Source organism: Chelonia mydas, chromosome 3 (assembly GCF_015237465.2).
Source record: "Chelonia mydas isolate rCheMyd1 chromosome 3, rCheMyd1.pri.v2, whole genome shotgun sequence".
Taxonomy (NCBI): Eukaryota; Metazoa; Chordata; order Testudines; family Cheloniidae; genus Chelonia; species Chelonia mydas.
In genome coordinates this window covers 126,749,533-126,765,216 of record NC_057851.1, presented here as the reverse complement: position 1 = coordinate 126,765,216, position 15,684 = coordinate 126,749,533, and the positions used below count along the sequence as shown (strand labels likewise).

The 15,684-nt window shown below is 38.7% G+C and overlaps 1 protein-coding gene across 1 annotated transcript in view; it reads right to left on the bottom strand.

Moving 5' to 3' along the window:
• NUP133 (nucleoporin 133) overlaps positions 1–15,684 on the bottom strand; it is a 62,894-nt gene that overhangs the window by 38,162 nt on the left and 9,048 nt on the right. Inside the window, 8 exon segments of the mRNA XM_037895233.2 lie at positions 177–334; positions 3,920–4,064; positions 6,884–7,031; positions 7,647–7,717; positions 7,801–7,937; positions 7,940–7,955; positions 10,075–10,245; positions 12,089–12,220. Of these exon segments, the coding sequence (XP_037751161.1) occupies positions 177–334; positions 3,920–4,064; positions 6,884–7,031; positions 7,647–7,717; positions 7,801–7,937; positions 7,940–7,955; positions 10,075–10,245; positions 12,089–12,220 (978 nt within the window).

Genomic DNA, 15,684 nt, shown 5'->3' with positions numbered 1-15,684 from the left:
ATCAATTTGACTGGGAATTTCAAAATATTCTAAAAATTGTTTCTCGATTTTGAAAATTTGTTTTCAGCTTAGATCTATAAAAAAATTAAAATTTTCTGTGAATGAAAATGTGAGTAAACTCTAGGCACACTTTCTTTTTGCATTATGAGATTCTGAATTTTCATACTAAATATTACCTCATTGTTTGGTCCAGCTACAGAAGATGACAGGGAATCCTCAAGGTCTTCAGGAAGCACAGACACATTTTCCCTAGAAAAGATGGCCACAAGCCCACTTCTTCTGGTGAAAAAAATGGGAACTCCGGTGTAGCAACCTGCTCCTAAAATGCTATCTCCTAACGGGAAGGAAAACCAGACATTTAATAAATAAAATGATCATATAATGCTGCATTCATAGCTTTATCTTCACGTAGACATTTACTAAGTTTTCTCATGAACCAGCTAACAGCAGTACTTCACAACAGACGATCATTCAAACAAACGATAAGACCCACTGCAGATTACCAAATGATATGAGGGAATAGCTAAGCAAACAAACCTAATTTTAGAAAAAATCTAAAGCACAGATTTATAAAATAGTCTCACATATTAAAGTAAGTCCACCTTTATTTTATGTTATAAACCATACTATCCTAGTAAAAAGAACTGTACCATAAAACACTAATAGCAGACCTCACTACAGTGCTCCACTCAAATCTTTGATGAGAAGTGGAATGAAATTTCCAGGTGGAGAGAGAGACTTATTTGGTTTGCAGAGAAGCCTTCCTTTGCAACAGGGGTCACTTGCAGGTTTAAACAAGTATAAATGGTAAATTTCTGCCTTCTGCCCCTCCACCCCCACGAACATGATACAGTTCTGTGGTGACCTAGAATCCTATTTTCGACGTCTCCGACTCAAGGAATATTTCCAACACACCTCGGAACAACATACTAACCCACAGAGACCTTCCTACCAAGACTACAAAAAGAAGGATTTCGGTGGACTCCTCCTGAAGGTTGAAACCACAGACTGGACTTCTACATAGAGTGCTTCCGCCGACGTGCACGGGCCTGAAATTGTGAAAAGCCCCATAACCTCAACAGTGCAGAACACAATGCCATCCACTGCCTCAGCAACAACTCTGACATCATAATCAAAAAGGCTGACAAAGGAAGTCCTGTTGTCATCATGAATAGGTCGGAATATGAACAAGAGGCTGCTAGGCAGCTCTCCAACACCACTTTCTACAAGCCATTACCCTCTGATCCCACTGAGGGTTACCAAAAGAAACTATACCATTTGCTCAAGAAACTCCCTGAAAAAGCACAAGAACAAATCTGCACAGACACACCCCCGGAACCCCGACCAGGGGTATTCTATCTGCTACCCAAGATCCATAAACCTGGATATCCTGGATGCCCCATCATCTCAGGCATTGGCACCCTGACAGCAGGATTTTCTGGTTATGTAGACTCCCTCCTCAGGCCCTATGCTACCAGCATTCCCAGCTATCTTCGAGACACCACTGACTTCCTGAGGAAACTACAATCCATCAGTGATCTTCCTGAAAACACCATCCTAGCCACTATGGCTGTAGAAGCCCTCTACACCAACATTCCACACAAAGATGGACTACAAGCTGTCAGGAACACTATCCCCGATAATGTCACGGCAAACCTGGTGGCTGGACTTTGTCCTTACCCACAACTATTTCACATTTGGGAACAATGTATACCTTCAAATCAGCGGCACTGCTATGGGAACCCGCGTGGCCCCACAGTATGCCAACATTTAGATGCCTTAGAACAACGCTTCCTCAGCTCTCGTCCCCTAATGCCCCTGCTCTACTTGCACTACATTGATGACATCTTCATCATCTGGACCCATGGAAAAGAAGCCCTGGAGGAATTCCACCAGAGTTATCAACAATTTCCATCCCACCATCAACCTCAGCCTGGACCAGTCAACACAAGAGATCCACTTCCTGGACACTACGGTGCTAATAAGCGATGGTCACATAAACACCATCCTATACCAGAAAACCTACTGACTGCTATGCCTACCTACATGCCTCCAGCTTTCATCCAGACCACACCACACAATCCATTGTCTACAGCCAAGCTCTGCGATCAACGCATTTTCTCCAATCCCTCAAACAGAGACAAACACCTACAGATCTCTATCAAGCGTTCTTACAACTACAATACCCACCTGCTGAAGTGAAGAAACAGATTGATAGAGCCAGAAGAGTACCCAGAAAGTTACCTACTACAGGACAGGCCAACAAAGAAAATAACAGAACACCACTAGCATCACCGTCAGCCCCCAACTAAAAACCTCTCCAATGCATCATCAAGGATCTACAACCTATCCTGAAGAACGACCCATCACTCTCACAGATCTTGGGAGACACGCCAATCCTTGCTTACAGACAGCCCCCCAACCTGAAGCAAATACTCACCAGCAACCACACACCACAGAACCACTAACCCAGGAACCTATCCTTGCAACAAGCCCGTTGCCAACTGTGTCCACATATCTATTCAGGGGATACCATCACAGGGCCTAATCACATCAGCCACACTATCAGAGGCTTGTTCACCTGCACATCTACCAATGTCATATATGCCATCATGTACCAGCAATGCCCCTTTGCCATGTACATTGGGCAAACTGGACAGTCTCTACGTAAAAGAATAAATGGACACAAATCAGATGTCAAGAATTATAACATTCCAAAACCAGTCGGAGTACACTTCAATCTCTCTGGTCACTCAATTACAGACCTAAAAGTGGCAATTCTGCAACAAAAAAACTTCAAAAACAGACTCCAACGAGAGACTGCTGAATTGGAATTAATTTGCAAACTGGATACAATTAACTTAGGCTTGAATAAAGACTGGGAGTGGATGGGTCATTACACAAAGTAAAACTATTTCCCCATGTTTATTCCCCTCCCTCCGCTGTTCCTCAGACATTCTTGTCAACTGCTGGAAATGGCCCACCTTGATCATCACTACAAAAGGTCCCCCCCCCCACCCCACCCCACTCTCTTGCTGGTAATATCTCACCTTACCTGATCACTCTCCTTACAGTGTGTATGGTAACACACATTGTTTCATGTTCTCGGTGTATATAAATCTCCCCACTGTATTTTCCACTGAATGCATCCGATGAAGTGAGCTGTAGCTCACGAAAGCTTATGCTCAAATAAATTTGTTAGTCTCTAAGGTGCCACAAGTCCTCCTTTTCTTTTTGGTGGATTCTCTGTAACTTGAAGTCTTTAAATCATGATTTGAGGACTTCAATAACTCAGCCAGAGGTTAGGGATCTATTATACGAGTGGGTGGGAGAGCTTCTTTGGCCTGCAATGTGCCAGAGGTCATGATCATGATGGTTCGTTCTGACCTTAAAGTTTATCTGAATAAGCAAGATTCGGTGGTATTTAAAAATAGGGCTCCTATGTACAGTTACACAATATCATCTTATTTTCATTTTCCGTCTGTCTCCTCTCAAGCGAGTTTCAATCCCATTTTTAGAGTAAAATCCCAGACTTTTTTCAAGCAGTATATGAATAAAAACGTACTCAGCACTTATATATATATTCAAAATTGTTTGCACAAACAACTTATCCTTATACATTTCACAGACAGGGAAGCTGAAGCAAAGTGACTGGTTGCAGGTCAGAGAAAGAACTAGCGGCAACAACTGAATTAGAGTTCAGACCTTTGACTGCCAAACCTTTGTTCTTTCCATCAGCCCATGCTGCCTCAATTTTAGTTGTGAGGTAACTGGGGATCCTTGAATGAAGGAACAGAATGCCAAAACAGATAGCTCAATCTAAATGCAGTCTGGAAATAATTAAAATCAAAGAAGAATTTTTTTGTCAATATGGTTAACTAAGTGAGTTAATACAAATTAAGTTTCCTATTGCTATTACCTTGTGCACCAAATATAATTTTCTCCTGTGGTAAAGAAATTCTTCCAGTTCCAGTTGAACAAGCAAAGACCTCATCTTCAGTGTACAGGTAGGCAGCATGGTTAAAGAAGTCTGGGACCACGAAACAGCACATCAGTTCTTCAGACTACAAGTGTCCAGAAGAATGACAGAATATACAAATAAACAATATTTAACACTTAATACAGCACTTTAAAAATGTTCAAAAAAAGTTGTACAAACATGAATATCTTCCTTTTCTTAATTTTAACATGACAGACATCTATCACAAATTTATTTTAAAAGGATCCCAGTTTCTATTTCTAATTTGCTTTGAATACTTAAGATCTGTTTTATCTACCTGCTAACTCCAAAAGAGATAGAGGTATATTTTCACCAGGATAGAAAAGAGATGAACAAATCAGTAATTCAGCAGCCATTAGACACTCCTCCTAATGTAAGAACCAATTTGAAAATTGACACCATGGAAAAAATACCAGCCTTATAAAGTTAGGTCAAAGCTAATATTCATGAACATAAAAGCTTAATTAAAGAGACACTGACACTTCATGAAACATTTTTTGTGAAGTGTCAGTTGTGTAAGCAAATATACTTTAAGGACACTTCGCAGATTTCTGCTAGAAATCTTCAGAACATCTGTAATTAAAGATTTGATCGCTGAAAACTAGTTATAGATGGGTTTAATTAATCAGAGATATTCAAGATTATTGGTATTAGAGAGGCTAGTAAAGCAGACTGATGTATCAGATAACAGACTATATACATTATTTAAAAGCTAAGATTCTGACCAAAAAAAAAACCCCATCAGAAGCAGGAAATTTAAATTCAAATCTGGTCTGGTTTTTCAGTTCTAATCAAAAGCATGAGGTTCCAAAATATCAAACAAGCCAGACAGCAGCAGAGGCAAAGCCTCTTTTTTGAGCATATGATTGCATCTGAGGGGAAGAAGGGTATGTATATTGGTGATATTAGATGGAATTCAGAACCTTCACCTGGCTTTGCTGAGCATCAGTACAAGGTACAAAAAATAAAGCAGCAACTGCAGATTAGAAAATTAGTTCAATATATACAGCACAAGATACCCTATAAAACAATTTCTGGCAGTGATACTCAGACTGAGGCTCACGAGACACAAGTGGCCCTTTAATGAGACTACTGCAGCTCTTTGCAGAACATGATATTAAAACATTGATTTAATTATTAACCAATCTAAGTTATTAACCAAACAGGATGCTTCTACTATGTTATTAACCAATTGTAGCTGATAAAATAATACTTGGTCAGTCATTTTGCTGTGAGAATATTATATTTCCCCTGTCATACTGTTTAAAAATAAAAATATAGTACTATAGTAAATGAAACAATGAATTCACACTGCTGAGGCTCTTTAGGGTAATGCTGATTGCTAATTCGGCTCCTGAACTACTAAGGTCTGAATATCACTGATCTATGGCATACAAATCCATGTAATCAGGTACTGCCCAAATCTCACAAAAGATTACATTTTAAAATAAAGACAAGAAGATTCATATTTGGCTGAAATGCTCTTCAAGTATCCTTTTTTCTTCTTACTCAATATTATTTTAACTGCTTTAAAAGCTCTAAAAAGACAAAGATCAAGCTTTAAATTAAAAGCTACCTCAACAATAGCTTTTAACCTCTAAGTCAGGGGTGTCTCAACCTTTTTCTTTCTGAGGCCCCCTCCCCCACAAGCTATAAAAACACCAGGGCCCAGTGTGGGGGGACTTGGGGCTCCGTCCGCCGGGCCCTCAAGCATAGGTATAGTTTGACTTCTATTGGGGGTGTATGGGGCAGGGAGGGAGTGCCACTCACCTCAGCAGGCCACCCAGCCTGTCTGGGTTGTCGGGGGGTGGGGGAGGAGGGGGATTATAACTCAAAGGGGGTGGCTCAGCTCAAAAAGTTTGAAAACTGTTCAGAGGGCAGGGGGCAGCTAGATGTTGTGTGTAGGCAGGGGGGAGTAGCTCAGAATGCAGGGAGAGGGATAGCTAGGGGCTATGTGCCTGGAGAGCCTCCCCACCCTGCGGTTGCTGCTCTCCTTTACCAGCTGCGTAAGCAGTCAAAGGGGGCAACCCCAGGCACCAGCAGCAGAAGGAGGAGGAGACAGGGGAACACCATGGCTGCCAGCTACATGGCACCAGCCAGAGTAGCAGCTGCCCCACACTGCCCAGCTCCAGCTTACAGCCTCCAACCCGGCCAGGGGGCAGGGCCTTGGGGGCTGGAGGAGAGAAGGAAGTGGGGCAGGCATGGAGCTGCTCCCATGACTTCCCTACTCTGGGTAAGGCACTGCAGTTTGGGGGGGCAATGCCCCCTCATAACCACCCAAATCTGCCCATGGACTCGGGGCATTAGCCCCAGGGGGAGTGCCAGGGCACCAGGACTTTGGTCCCATGGGGGGTGCCGGGGCTTGGGGCTTTGGCCACAGGCCCTGCAACCCCCCTGAAATGGCTCGCAGACCCCCAAGGAGCCAAAGACCCCCAGTTAAGAACCGCTGCTCTAAGTTTTACTCTTAATTTTTTCTGTATTAGCTGTCCATTTTCAGCAAAATTCCTTCAGCCTCTTCCTTCAGATTCAAGACCCTGAGGATGAATTACTTCATAATTCATGCAAAATTGATTTTATAATAAAACTGCTTACAACAGAGACATAGATGGCAGTATGTAGAGGGCAAGATAGTAAACCTAAACAGTATGGAATATCTCAGCAATAACACTTTGAAAAAGGAGAGAGTTTCTGTGGGTTTTTACTTTATATATTTTACATGAAATCTAAATATTTTACATTGAACTTTAGGTATTGCTCTCATCAAAAGCTGTTTATATTAATTCTGAGGAAAATAAAACACACACACAAAAATGTTGCCTGTCTACATTATTTTCAAGACTAATTCCAAATTCACGTTAGAGCAAACGTCCAATGACTCCATACCTGAAAAGGTGGATTATATTGGGTGACCTCCACAACAACATCATCAGACATGTGGTAACCTTTATCCTCCACTGTTATGAGAGTGTAATAGGTGAGACATGGACTGTCTCCAAGATGCCATGCTGCAGCCAAAATTACCAGTCCATCACTATTCATTGAAAAAGCAACACACCATTAGTACAAGCACCATGGTTCAGAAAACAGGAACATAGGTAGAACGCTACATAAATAATATTTTTAGGTATCCAACAGTATTAGAAAAGTGTCTTTTTTATTAAACAGGAACTTTAGTCTCTAACTTAAAACAGTAAGGGGATATATGGAGTATTTTGTTGTTTTAATGCTCTTAATGCAACAATGGTTTCTAGAAACTGAAAATATGTGGAACACTAAATTCCCATCACGTTGTTTAAGTAATACCAATAGAAGCCACAGACCAGTTATTTTGAAGTTATACAGAAGTTATATTTGGCTTACCCAGCCTCCTGGAAAAAAACACTGCAAAGAAAATTATCATGAAATGACAGAACCTTAATAGAGTTATTCTGGGTGAAGAATTTTTAAAAACCTAATTACTAGTTACTAATGCCATCACAATCTAGTACAATTAGTTATTTGCACTGAGGTGCCTGTTTTGTCACCAACAGCATTCAGAGTAATTAAAATCCCAATAATCTGCATATAAAACAATGTAGGAAAATAGAAAGCACTTATCAAATCAGCATATGGTTCATCTCTTGCTAGGCAGAATGCTCATGCCTACCGGTTTCGTTGCAAATCCAAATATTGAACATTGACTCCTCCTTTAATATCTTCATAGTTACTTTCAGAGCCCTGTAAAAGACACTAATTATAGTGACAGAAATAAATCAGCTAACTACCAATGTCATTTATTTTTCAAGTGTACTGCTTCTTACCCAAATTGCATCTGTGATGTGTTCTTTAAGGATTCTGTTGATATCCCAGCTGAGAACTTGACGTTCAGTAGAATCGTCTATCTCCCATTTGTTTAAATTTGAACTGGTCAGTGCATAAAAGCTTGATCTCTCTTTGTCCAAAGAACACTAGAAAGCTGCATTTAATAAAAAAAAAAAAAGCAAGCTCTGTCGGTTAAAGTATGTTCTTACTATTCTGATATATTGTGCCACTCCACTCAATCTGATAAGACATATGGATGCTCAATTTGACAATTATTATTTGTATTACTGTAGTGCCTACGAGCCCTACTCATGGACCAGAACCCCATTGTGCAAGGGGGCTGATATAACCAAAGATAAAAAAATGGTCCCTGCCCGAAAGAGTTTACAATCTCTGCTTTAACTATGATACAAAATTTAAGTATCAAAATAATTCCAGATGGAAAGTCATTTTATGGGATTAAAAAAAAAATAGCAAAAATATATCTCATGCTCCTCTCCAGCTTTTGTAAAATTCACATACAAAACTTGAGTTGACCCACAACCACTGGCAACCCTTTATCTAGGGAGAACCTATGAGTTACTAATAGTTTTCTCCATTGTCATTCAATTTGCCTGCACCATTCTCTGCACATCTCAAGTGTACACCAGGCTATAGGTCAATGTACACTTTAAAAATTGTGCTTTGGGTGATGCAAGGACCTGAAAGAACATTTGCCTAATGAAGTAAACATGTTATAGATGCACAAGAAATGAGGCAAGGTCTCCACAGAAGTGACTGCATGAGTCTTTGTGCATTTGAATGTTAAAAACTGCAGCTCTTCAGATAGACAAAAGGGTACTTTTTCCTATGACTCTAGTAAGGTGCATGGGATAGGATGTTTTGGTGATGTGTAACTTAACAGGTTCTTTGGGGTTTGTTTAATATGAGTTTGTACGGTTAAGAACTCAATCAGAAAATGCCAAAGTTAATATTCACATGCAAGTTAACTATGTCCTTCCTTATGGATATGCACGACAATATGATCACAAAATAAGTCACAAATAATACAAATAGATGTCCATATAACCTTGAAAAATGATAATATATAACACCTGCAGCAAAATGACACAGGGCCTGCTTCATTCATCGCTCACCCTTGTATGGGGCTCATCTTGTATGTAAGTGACTTTCAGAGACTGTCAGCACAAGCAGAGTATATATACAAAACTACAAAATGCCACACATCTAGTTTTATAGAAAACTGTATGTTATATTTGATATATGGTAAGTGAACATATAATTAAAGATTCTTGGAATATACAAGTACCACTACACTGCATACAACCTTAACTTGGCATTTCCTGACTGAATGATAATACTGCACAGTAAAGCACACACTGAAGTTTCTTTTGATTAACTTAAATTAGTCTTCCTATGATGAAAATCTTAAAAAATACACAAGCACTCAGCAATTAAACTGCTAGTTCAAGTCTGGTATGGACCAGAAAGGAAGACAATATGCTGTGTAAGACTAATGCCACTCCACGAAATAAACAAAGGGCCACAGGCTGTTGAGAAATACCAAATCTAGATAGGACCACCAAGTATAGTTTGCTTTTGACATTCAATTACCACAGGGATTAAATCTATAACAAAACGAATAGGAGGGACAGTAGTAGACTCCAGTTTTCTAGGCTTTAAGCCACTTGGTGTTTGACAAACGCAGTGCAGGGAATCTTCTGGGAAGCATAAGAAATACTAATTCTGGAACATAAATCAGGTTGAGGACTCAAGTCCAAGTGATCATACTGGATGCAGATCATTTAATGAGCACACTGATGCTATGATTTCTGAGGAAATTTAAAAAACAGTTGCAAGACAATTATTCCTTTCTGTTTACATCAGTGCTATTAAGCAGTGGTTTTCTTTAGGGGTCACAGACTATGTCGAAGAGGTCTGCGAAAGATTGTCGTTACTAAAGAACAGTGGTTTTCAACCTGGGGTCCACAGACTATGTCTAAGATTTCCAAAGGGATTTCCACCTCCATCCGAAATTTTTTAGGGTCCAAAAATGAAAACAGATTGAAAACCACTGCTGTAAAGTATTTCTTTTTAAGCCTTTGTGAATATAATTGGTATGGAGTGGGTTTTCAGATGTTCTGTATCCTGGTACAGTATGTCCTTAAGTAGCAGTGAGTGAAAGGGGAAGGAAGGAGTGAGACAAGTTGGAACACGTCATTATAATTTCTTTTAAAAAAATCTATTTATAATAATCTATTTCTTGAACTTACCGCAGCATCATTACTGGGAGACAAAATCCCCAAGAGAGAGGAGACTCTTCGGCCAATTCCAGAAAACATGCCCTGTCCCTGTGGCAGGACATGCTGATGGATCTTACCAGAACTGTCTGGTATCAATCGAACTAGCTGGCCCCTTGAAGATGATAAAACAAAACTTCCTCCCTTACAAAAAGTAAAAATCTCTACATTAGACACATAAAAGACACACCACCACTTTCAGCAACAATACTGTCAAATAAGGATTATTTGTACCAGGTCAGGAGAAAAACAGGACTGGGAACATAGCCATCCTTGCTACTCTACAAAGAAAATGAGGGCTAGCAGAGATATAGCATGAAACATTTTTTCCAGCAAATTAATTTAAAGCTCAGCTGGCTGTAAAAGCCTGGGAAAAACTTCACTTGGTTAAAAATGTCAGCTTTTCAATAGGCCCGTGCTCTTACCTGGAATTATAATGCATTACATAAAAACTGAAATGTATCAGAAGTAGTGCTTTTTAACAACTATTTATAGTTCTTCCAAGGCTAAATTATGGCATATAGCACACAATATATTTGTTAGGTTACGCATGTTTAAATTAATATTTTACGACATTTTCTGAAAAAACTGTTTTATTGATCACAAAAATAGTCCACCTTTAATGAACATTTTTACCAACTATTATTTGTGAACTTAATGCTCATTTTCCTAATCTTCTTACTAGGAACTGCTCTGCTCCATAACAAAATTTTATTTCCAGGGTAGCTTGCTGTTTTCACTGAAGTGCCCTGACCTAACTAAGTAGGACACATCACAACTAACTGCATAAGGAAAAATATCCATCAGACTATGTTGTCAGACTTATTTCAGTATCTTTTAAAAAGGATTTTGGTAATAGTGAAATGTAGTTTTTGTAAAGAGATGCCACATTGTTGTAAAACGAAATGCAGCACTATTTGGCAACAGTAGTGGAGAGGACAGGGACAGGCTCACCTCTTGGGGAAAGTCATTAACTTCAATAGTGTTACATGGGAGATGAATATAGCCCATACTGGGAAAGACACATTACTTAGAAGTATTGAAAGAAGTCTGTATCAAACAAATATTAAACTGGAGTTCAACAATGATTAATCTTCTAAACACTGTACAAGATTTCACCTACGGAATTGCATTTCAGTCAACAAAATTGCAAAGCTAAAATTCCATGTAATGTTTTCAAACAAATGTTTACACTTCTCAAAATGCTGTGGTATAGTTCCATTTGAACTTTTCCTGAGTCTCAGTTTAGCAAGTCTAGTGCTTCAAAGTCTGAGGTGCCTGCACACACACTTTCAATTGCTTTCATTTTCTGACAGATGCTTAATTCTTTTACTAGACTTTTAAGTTAAAACAAGAACGTATGTGTTGTTTTGGGACGTTTAATACTCACTGCTAATCAAAAATGTTACATATAAATATAATAATTCTGCCCTAAAAGGAAAATCATTTTTATTTTAAATTAGACTTCAGATGTGCCAGGTTTTAGAAGTTGCAAAATACAGGTAAAACATTTTCCAACACGGTCAATCTGCTGACATCTGAAACACTTACGTGTAATTGTTCATTTAGTTAAGTGAAAAAAAATTCACAATTCCTTAGTAAACATAACACGTTAAAAAGAGGATACAAGTAGTCCTACCACCATTTTATCTTTGCAGTTTACTCCTCTTACATCTAATTTCTGAACTAGGATTTATAAAAAAAATATATCCCGTTTAACAAGCTCATGCACAAAATAATTCTCTGTTCATGTTTGTCATATTCTGGAACTTTTGTGAGGAAAGGGATCTTGCTTTCACTCACGGTGGTATCGCCTCTCTGACAGTTCTGTGAAGTTATCCATAATGAGGTCACATAGTTCACTCTGCAACTGTTTAGTTTATTAAAGTTCCTAGGGGTTTAAGACTTGATGCTCCAAATACTCTTTCCTGTTTCTAAGTTAGCAATCAAATTAATACTTATGATGTAAACAAAATTTGTACTATACCTTAACAGCTGTTAGAAAACTGCACAGAGAGCCGCCAAAGTCTGTAAAAGTCTCCGTATAGGAACCTTCATGCAGAAGGCTGGGCCAATAACGTACAAACCCTTCACTGGTGGCAACCATCGCTGACAGAGACTTGGAATTACAGAAAAATAGTCAACACATGATATAGGTGGACTATAATAAGGATGAAACTTTTTATTTGAATAATATTAAATCTCTTTTGAGTGTCCCAGAGGTTAAGAGGGTAAAAACAAAAAAACGGTAAATATATACATACACACACAAACAGAACTAAAGCACATTTAGGGCAGAGGAGGAGGATTATGTAAAAATGGAAACTTCTAACTCAACAGACGTATATATTGAGTCACATCTGCCTATCTTACTGACAAAAATAATTTTTACTACTTTTTACTGCTGATCATGTAGCAGGGCCAATATAGCTACTGAGAGCAATTGAGATTTGTTGCTGTAAGAACCAGTGAAGGACTTAAGTTCCAGATGCAAAATCTTTATTACTGGTCATGACATGTGACCCCAAAAACTCAGGTTGACTAATATCCAATGTCAGCCGGCGAAGCTGACAGTTAAGAGAAAAAAATCTTTTTACCTGTAAACCAAATAAAATGGTTCTGGAGCCATTAAGAGAAACATTAAACTCTACAATGCCTTTTTTTTACAAATGTATTCTTCAAAGAATAATCACACAAACTCTCAGATGTTTCTATCAAGATGTTTTGGGTGAAGAGTTCTTCACTTTAGGACTCACTCTCCCTGGAGATCCACCCAAGGCCAAAGAATGGTGCAAGTGCCTTTATCCAAGTAAAGATCTGAACAGGAAGCACTACATCTAATCAACTGATTGTCCAAAAAAATCACAAAATAACAACAACATAATAATGGCTGTAATGGGTCAGACCAATTGTCCATCTAGCCCACTAACCTATCCTCTATAAATAGCCAGTGCCAGATACTTCAGAGAGAATTAACAGAATAGGGCAATTATCAAGTGATTCATTCCCTGTTGTCCAATCCCAGTTTATAGCAGTTGGAGATTAAGGGCCATGGGGTTACATCTCTGACCATCTTGGCTAATAGCCATCGATGAACCTATTCTCCATGAATTTATCTAATTCTTTTGTAACTCATTTACACTTTTGGCCTTCACAATATCCCCTGGGAAGGAGTTGCACAGGCGGACTGCATGTTGTGTGAAGTATTTATGCTTGTTTTAAACCTGCTGTATATTAATTTATTTGGATCACCCCGGTTCTTGTGTTACATGAAGGGATAAATAACACTTCCTCCACACCATTAATGATTTTAGAGACCTCTATTACATCCCACCCCTGGGTTGTCTCTTTTCTGAGCTGAATAGTTAGTCTTTTTAATCTCCCCATCATATGGAAGTTGTTCCATACCCCAAAGATTTTTGTAGCCCTTCTCTTTACTTGTTCCAATTTTAATATATCTTTTTTGAGATGGGGCAACCAGAACTGCATGCAGTACTCAAGGACTGGGCATACCATGGATTTACATAGTGGCATTGAGATATTTTCTTATTATCTATTCCCTTCCTAATGGCTCCTAACACTGTTAAGCTCTTTTGACTGTCACTGCACACTGAGCAGATGTTTTCAGAGAACTATCTAAGGTGACTCCAAGATCTCTTTCTTAACTGGCAACAGCTGATTTAGACCCCATAATTTTGTGTGTATAGTTGGGGTTATGTTTTCCAATGTGCATTACTTTGCACTTATCAACATTAAATTTCATTTGCCATTTTGTTGCCTAGTCATCCAGTTTTGTGAGATCCCTTTGAAACTCTTTGCAATCATCTTTGGACTTAACCATCGAGTAATTTTCTATCATCTGCAAACTCTGCCACCTCACAGTTTCCCCACTTTTCCAAATCATTTATAAATATGTTGTACAGCACTTGTCCCAGTACAGATCCTTGGGGGACCCTGCTATTTACTTCTCTCCACTGTGAAACCTAACCATTTATTCCTACCCTTTGCTTCCTATCTTTTAACCAGTTACTGATACATGAGAGGTCCTTCCGTCTTCTCCCATGACTGCTTACTTTGCTTAAGAGCCTTTGGTGAGGGACTTTGTCAAAGGCTTTCTGAAAATCCAAGTACACTATATCTAACTATCATCCTTGTCCAGATTTTGTTGACAACCTCAAAAAATTCTAATAGATTTATGAAGCATGATTTGCCTATACAAAAGCCATGTTGATTCTTCCCCAACAGTGTTTATCTCTGCGCCTGATAATTCTGTTCTTTATTATAATGTCAACCTATTTGCCTAGTACTGAAGTTAGGCTTACTGGCCTGTAATTGCCAGGATTGTCTCTGGAGCCTTTTTTTAAAAATGGCTGTTACATTAGCTATCTTCCAGTCATCTGGTACAGATGCTGATTTAAGCAACAGGCTACATACCACAGTCAGTAGTTCTGAAATTTCATATTTGAGTTCCTTCAGAACTCTTGGGTGAATATTTGTTCCAAAATCTCCTTTACTGACACCTCAATCTTGGACATTTCCTCAGAGCTGTCATCTAAAAGAATGGCTCAGGTGTGGGAATCTCCTGCACATCCTCTGCAGTAAAGACCAATACAAAGAATTAATTTCTACAACGGCCTTGTCTTTCTTGAGTGCTCATTTACCACCTTGATCATCCAGTGGCCCCACTGATTGTTTGGCAGGCTTCCTGCTTCTTATGTACTTACAAACATTTTTGCTGTTAGTTTTTGGGTCTTTTGCTAGTTGCTCTTCAAATTCCTTTTTGGCATGCCTAATTATACTTTTGCACTTGACTTGCCAGAGTTTATGCTCTTTTCTATTTTACTCATTAGGATTTGACTTCCAAAGTTTTTAAAGGATACCTTTTTGCCTTTAAATGCCTCTTTTACTCTGTTGTTTAGCCATGGTGGCATTTTTCTGGTCCTCTTACTGTTTTGTTTTGTTTTAATTTGGAGTATACATTTTGTTTGAGCCTCTACTGTGGTGTTTTTAAATAGTTTTCATGCAGCTTGAAGACATTTTACTCTTGTGACTATTCCTTTTAATTTCCATGTAAATAGCCTCCTCATTTTTGTGTAGTTCCCCTTTTAAAAGTTAAATGCTACTGTGGTGGGTTTTTTTTAGTATTTTCCCCTCTACAAGGATGTTAAATTCAATTACATTATTGTCACTATTACTGATCAGTTCAATTATATTTAAAAATTTAACAATAATTTATGTTATAATGTTGTTGTTGAAGATGTCATTGAGCTACTCCTTTTACCCAACCTCTTGCAGTTTTCCCACCACTAATATTCCCCTTACATGCTTACTATTGTGGTCCACAAAACAGTGATGTCTTTGCAAAACATACCCAGCTAAGGAAAGATTAATTTAATAATTTAGGCTTTCCCATGTTCTTACCTCTTATATTACTTCTAGCATGATTAAACTATGGCAAAATTAAAGGGGTCAAGTTTGGGGGGAGGGATGTGACAGCAAAATGCTACTACCTCTTTTCACCACCTAGAAATTCAAGATGATGCCAGGATGGATGGCTTCTTCCCTTCAAGGACTAGCCGCTGA